Source organism: Leptonotus elevatus, chromosome 10, assembly GCF_054856555.1.
Source record: "Leptonotus elevatus isolate MCC_2025b chromosome 10, RoL_Lele_1.0, whole genome shotgun sequence".
In the NCBI taxonomy this organism is placed as follows: Eukaryota; Metazoa; Chordata; class Actinopteri; order Syngnathiformes; family Syngnathidae; genus Leptonotus; species Leptonotus elevatus.
Genome location: NC_141248.1, coordinates 16,394,124 through 16,399,769, shown reverse-complemented (window position 1 = coordinate 16,399,769; position 5,646 = coordinate 16,394,124). Strand labels below are relative to the sequence as shown.

Sequence of the window (5,646 nt, the reverse complement as noted above, 5' to 3'; positions counted from 1 at the left end):
GTATGAAGACTAATTGTGTTTTTTTACATGTCGACATGTGCAAATATACTAATACAGGCCCAAGACCAGTTCATGTAAACCTGACTCGCATCCAAATTCATAACACTGATGTGTTGTTGAAGTCATTTTGTGAATGTATTGGAAGATTTTCAGCACTTTTACATATACTGTGATATGCATCGATCGTTTTTTCCAGGGAGGGCTACAGTTCAGTGCCATTTCAGTTCAATGGCATCACAAAGCCCTGTGTGGAAATTTGTCTACAGAAAGACAAGTGAGAAATGAATCCGGTTTGGCACCCGTTTCAAGTTTTTAAAGTTTAGTTTCAATTTAAGCGACTTGCTGCTTGACAAACAGTGACAACCTTGATTTGTCCTCTTCTGTACTTCATTATTCATCTTATTTTACATTAAGGCTTTTTTTTTTTTGCTTTTTAATTAAAATCAAGTATTTTATAGTGAAACTGTAAATAATTTACAAACAGTGGTATTTACAAAGCAATCTATGAACAGGATGACTTCAGACAAAAATTCACGCTTCTACCTATCTTAACTACCCATATGGAATTAACAATGTACTTTATCAAGAATAACGATTTATAATATTAAAAAATGAATGACAAAATTACTTCATCTTTTAATGGTGGGTATTTACATCTAAACCAGACAGTTTTGAAAATGGGATTTTTAATTTGAAGCCACCCATTAACCATACAAGCAATATTAGAAAATGGGTCTAATCAGATCCATATATAATTCTCTTGTCTCATACTTGCCTTTTTCATGTCTAACTCAAATGTTTTGAGTGTACAACAAAAAATGGAGGAATGCGTCTCACTGTTCCAATACTTATACCACCCAATTGTCCTCATATAACCTTGAAAAAAATTTCATCGCTATATATTTTTTTTAAGTGTCCATTTTTTGCAATATCAAATCATTCTCATCAAATATTTTTCAAATAGAGAGCAATATTGTGGCAAAAGGTTATAAACACCTTTAATGTACAAAATAACAATAATTCCACTATTCTGTTGCCGGGGCTTCATCGTGATTGGGAGGTTTCCTTTTCAGGGGAATGATACAGATCCCATTCTTGGCCTCTTTTTGTCTCCACCATCGACCCAACCTGCACAGAGACAAATGGCATCTTAATACCAACATATGCAAGGCCCACAAATACAAATTCCTATTTTCCAATTGCCACATGGACAATATCAAAGATAATGGGCTAAACCATTTGATCAATAAATTGATCAGTTCCTCCTGAATCTTAATTCTTCATTTAAGGAAGACATTGTGTGCTTCCAACTTTGTGAGACCATAATAAGGAAGGACATAGGAAAGTAGTTATTAATCCTTCTATTCTATGAGTGCAATGCACCCCCCCCCCCAATCTAATCATCTCTAAGTCAGTGAATTTGAACACCCAACAGGTCAAACAACTTTTCCCATAAAATAAAAGTACAACACTGCCATCTAGTGGACACTGAGTACACACTAAAAAGATGTCAGGGAACGGTTGCCATGGAAACAGCAGCCTTTGTGCAATATTTACCTGTGCTCCTGTCCGACGCCCGCCACCAAGAAGTGACCCGAGTGTGAAAACTTCAAGCTGTTGACAAAACCGATCTGAGGGAGAGCAAACGGGGACGCGGAATAAGACGACACAAAGACTCGACGTGCCGCGTGAAGGTCGGTGCATTCAAAGACGCTCTTACCACTGGAATACTGAAGAGAGGCACAAGCCCTCGATAATTCGGACTGCACTTCCACACTTGCACCTGCGCGTTGCTGGAACCTGTCAAACAGAAGCTCAAGTGACTTTGGTGTTCGACCAGATGGAAATGTGTAGTGTGTACTATCAACGGAATACATTTGCATACGTTCAGCGGGGCCGTTAATTAAAAGGCTTGACAAACATGTGTGTTTGTGTGCGTTGTGAAGGACTCTCACAGCCAGAGGCACCTGAGGCTACGACGTCGCTGTTCAGAAGCGCGGCCACCGCCGACACCCAGTGAGGCTGCTCCAGCCCGGCGTCGCCATGGCAACCGTGAGCCTGCTTCACCGTGCTGAGGGGCTTCTTCTTATTGACGCTCCAAAGACACACGGAGCTGAAGCGGACGGTTGCGAGGAATAAATTGGGCGCGCGAACAACAAAGACGAGTGTCAAAAGTTTCGCTGGTGATGCGACGTACCCGTCGTCAGCTCCTGTGATCATGTGCTCCTCGTTGATGAGCTGGATGCAATCTATCGAACCCCTGCCAAAAACAGTGGTGACACATTAAAAGCTGATGTCGGTATTTTTTTTTCTACATTAGTAGAAAAGATGTATACGGAAGAGGATTAGAGCCAGTGAAGATAAAAAAAAAAAAGAAGGTTGGCAGGATTCCGGCGTTATTCTCAGCATTCTGACTTTAAAGTGAGAATTCTGAGAATGAAGTGATAATACTCCATATTCTCAGAATTCTGACCAAAGTGATAATTATTTTGACCTTATTCTCAGAATTCTGACTTCTCCCCACAATTTATAGCTACGTCACAAAGTCAGAATTCCGAGATTAACTCATTCGCTGCCATTGACGGCTATAGACGTCAAAAATTCATGTGAACTATTTCCATTCGTTTCACACCCCCCCCCCCACTTTTTTTACCAAGAGTATGAAAACCTAGAAAAAAATATATTGTATATTTAGAACAGATGTAAAATTTGTGATTAATCGTGAGTTAACTAGTGAAGTCATGTGAATGATTACAATTAAAAAAAATGTAATCGCCTGATGCCCCTAATTTAAAAAAAGAAAAGATTATTAAAAATTAGGGGCATCAGACGATTAACATTTTTAATTGTAATAATCACATGACTTCACAATAGTCACTCACGATTAATCACACATTTTATATTTGTTCTAAATACACAATAAAAAAAATTCCAGGTTTTCATACTATTAACAAAAGTGGGAAAAAATGTGAAACTAATCGAAATAGTTCAAATTAATTGTTGACGTCTATAGCCGTCAAAGGCAGTGAATGAGTTAGTCAGAATTCTCACTTTAAAGTAAGAATTTTGAGAATAAAGTGAGAATTCTGCCCCCAAAAAATTCCCTCTTCACTGGCCCTAATCCTCTTCCGTAGATACACCAAAAAAAGGGGAAAAAATACAATTCAATTACTTTTTAAAAAATCATTCAAACATTAACATTAACACCCTGGCGCCATCATGTGACACGCAAACACTCACACGTGGCCGTGGAAGACCAGCTGCGATTCCTCGGCGATCTTCCACACCCGCACGCTGCGGTCGCGCCCGCCGGCGGTCACGCAGCATTCTCTGCTCAGGCTGTCCAGTCCCGTGATGGCGTCCTGATGGCCGAAACTGAGAAGTCGTCGTGGGAGGGAAATGGATAGAATATGAATGAAAATTCAGGCCGGCGTACTTAATAACGTGTCAACATGACTTAGCGTTAAATCACTCACAGAGTTTCCACATAGGCATTTTCATCCACATTCCACACTTTGATGGAGCGATCGTGCGAGGCGCTGTACAGATCGTGAGTTCCCCTCCTGAACGAGAGACCCTGCAAGCAAGCGGACCATCACTTTCACTCGGAAAAGCTTCTTCGTGTGGTGGAAGAAAATGTATTTACATGTCGTTGGCACCCCCCACTTATCGAAACACAACATTCTGATCAATATTGTGTTGGTGGAATATATTTGTCTATTTTTAGGGGGTGGCCATTTTGTCTCTTGCTATCAACTGAAAATGACATCACAGTTGCTCAGGTAATGACCAATCACAACTCAGCAAGTTGTGATTGGTCATTTTCAGTACAGCAAGTGCCAAAATGGCCGCCTCCTGAGATGGATAAAGATTGGTGGGATTTGCTGCTTAACTCGTATTCCACAAATACAATGTTAATTAGAATACTGTGTTTAAACTCGTGGGACTGCATAGAACATATTATTGTAAAGAAATTGTGTATATATTTTGAATGTATCGACTATTAAGTGGCAACCTACCGAGACCGGGCCTTTGTGTCCTGTGAATTTGTAGAGATGCTTGCACGTTTCCGCTTCCCAAATCATGATCAGCTTGTTCATGTCTCCAGTTGCCTGAAAAGTCACATTTTGTTAGCATTCAAGTTGTTTGTGAGTTCCAGGACGATTTACAATCTAAAAGTCTCGGTCCTCACCAAGTATTTTGCGTCGGATGATATGGACATGCACAAGACTTGAGCCGTGTGTCCGACGTGGCGATCCTCCGTACCTTTCCTCCCACCGGGTAAGACCCTTAGCTTTTTCCCGCTCTCGGCGTCCCCTGATAAATATAAAGCCAGGCATCGTTTAAGACACATTTTTGACAGCCGCAATGCGGAACATAAACTGACGGTTTGTTACATTTAATGATGGAGCAGTCTTTTGCGGCAGAGAAGATGCACTTATCGTCGGGACTGATGACCAAGCAGGTGATCGGGAGCTTGTGTCCTCGTAACAGACGGATTTCGGAAGCGTCGGGTGGTAATATCTGAAAGACAAATAACATATTTAATAGACCTAGCCTAAGGCACAGAGTGTTTTACATTTTATTACTTACATCTTTGGCAATGGGTCGCTGTAACGTTCCTTTATGTTCAAGCTGTAAAAAAAAAAGAAAAAAAAAAAGAGCGCATATCAAACACAAACACATTCTTACCACAAAAAAGGTTGTGTGTCTAATCTTACCACTTCTTCTCTAAGTCTCCCCGCAATCAGATCCGTTTCAAATGACTCATCTTCTGCCTTTTCTTCTTCTAATTAAGACAGGACGAGCAAGTGTAAGACAGGGTAAAGTGAGAACTCAATGACATAAGTAGAAGCTCACCTTGTTCCTTTAACTGGTTGAGGTAAAGTTTGGCTAATCTGAGTTTCTTCTCCTGTGGAGTCTCATCATAGTCTTGCTCCTCTTCGGCCCGCCTTTTCTTGGGAACTACTGGGCTGTGCAGCAAAAATAGATATGTAGATAATTATATATGAGTTGTTACTAGTTAGCATCTTCAGAAAAAGTTGATCCGAGTTTTTGTACCTCTCTGTCTCAGAGTCGCTGGAGATCTCTTCGTTGTACTTGGAGATGTGCTTCTTGCCTTTAACTTTCATCGCCGGGTTCACTTCAGCCTGAGTCAAAGAGGATTTTTAAAAATGAGATTCATATTGACATGCAATGAAAAGTGTACGTTTAAACATGCAAGCATGCAGAGTGAGAATTAGCAATTAGCAGTGGCTAGCTTGTCCTAGTCCTTACTTTCCGCTTCGATACCATTATCTTTTTCCGAGGTTTCGCCATTTGGGTTTTTTTGGACCCCTTGATAAAGAAAGACGACGACATTGTAAAACGCGGTAACACAAACTACGTTGTCGGAAAAAAAAGAAGTCCCAACTTTCTCGGGATTCAAGTCAACATTGAACCCACATGGGTAACATGGCAGGTCAACCTAACATGAAAATGAGTGCCATAAACGTTGGCGCTGATTGGTCGGCGCCTACTACGTTCCGCCTTTTTAGCACGTCTTAAAATCCTATTGGTCCCAAAGAACATTTTGGAAGAACAGGAAACAGTCCTGAGAATAATACGTCCCTCGGTCAAAAACGAGTCGCGGGTTTGTTCCACATA

At 40.8% G+C, this 5,646-nt stretch overlaps 1 protein-coding gene across 3 annotated transcripts; it reads right to left on the bottom strand.

Annotated features, from left to right (window-relative positions):
* Positions 1–973: 973 nt before the first annotated feature.
* Positions 974–5,486, bottom strand: rrp9 (ribosomal RNA processing 9, U3 small nucleolar RNA binding protein). Of its 3 annotated transcripts, none has more exons than XM_086086437.1 (15): positions 5,278–5,486; positions 5,062–5,150; positions 4,861–4,973; positions 4,722–4,789; positions 4,594–4,635; positions 4,398–4,524; positions 4,193–4,317; positions 4,020–4,112; positions 3,477–3,577; positions 3,241–3,375; positions 2,198–2,260; positions 1,956–2,113; positions 1,721–1,800; positions 1,558–1,631; positions 974–1,128 (listed from the first exon to the last, which is right to left on the bottom strand). In XM_086086437.1, the coding sequence occupies exons 1-15, from the start codon at positions 5,359–5,361 to the stop codon at positions 1,026–1,028; spliced, it is 1,455 nt and encodes a 484-aa protein (XP_085942563.1). In that variant the 5' UTR covers positions 5,362–5,486; the 3' UTR covers positions 974–1,025. The 3 variants fall into 3 exon arrangements, with proteins under 3 accessions (XP_085942563.1, XP_085942564.1, XP_085942565.1); XM_086086438.1 differs by having other exon boundaries at positions 1,968–2,113; XM_086086439.1 differs by lacking the exons at positions 974–1,128; positions 1,558–1,631 and having other exon boundaries at positions 1,886–2,113.
* Positions 5,487–5,646: the final 160 nt, after the last annotated feature.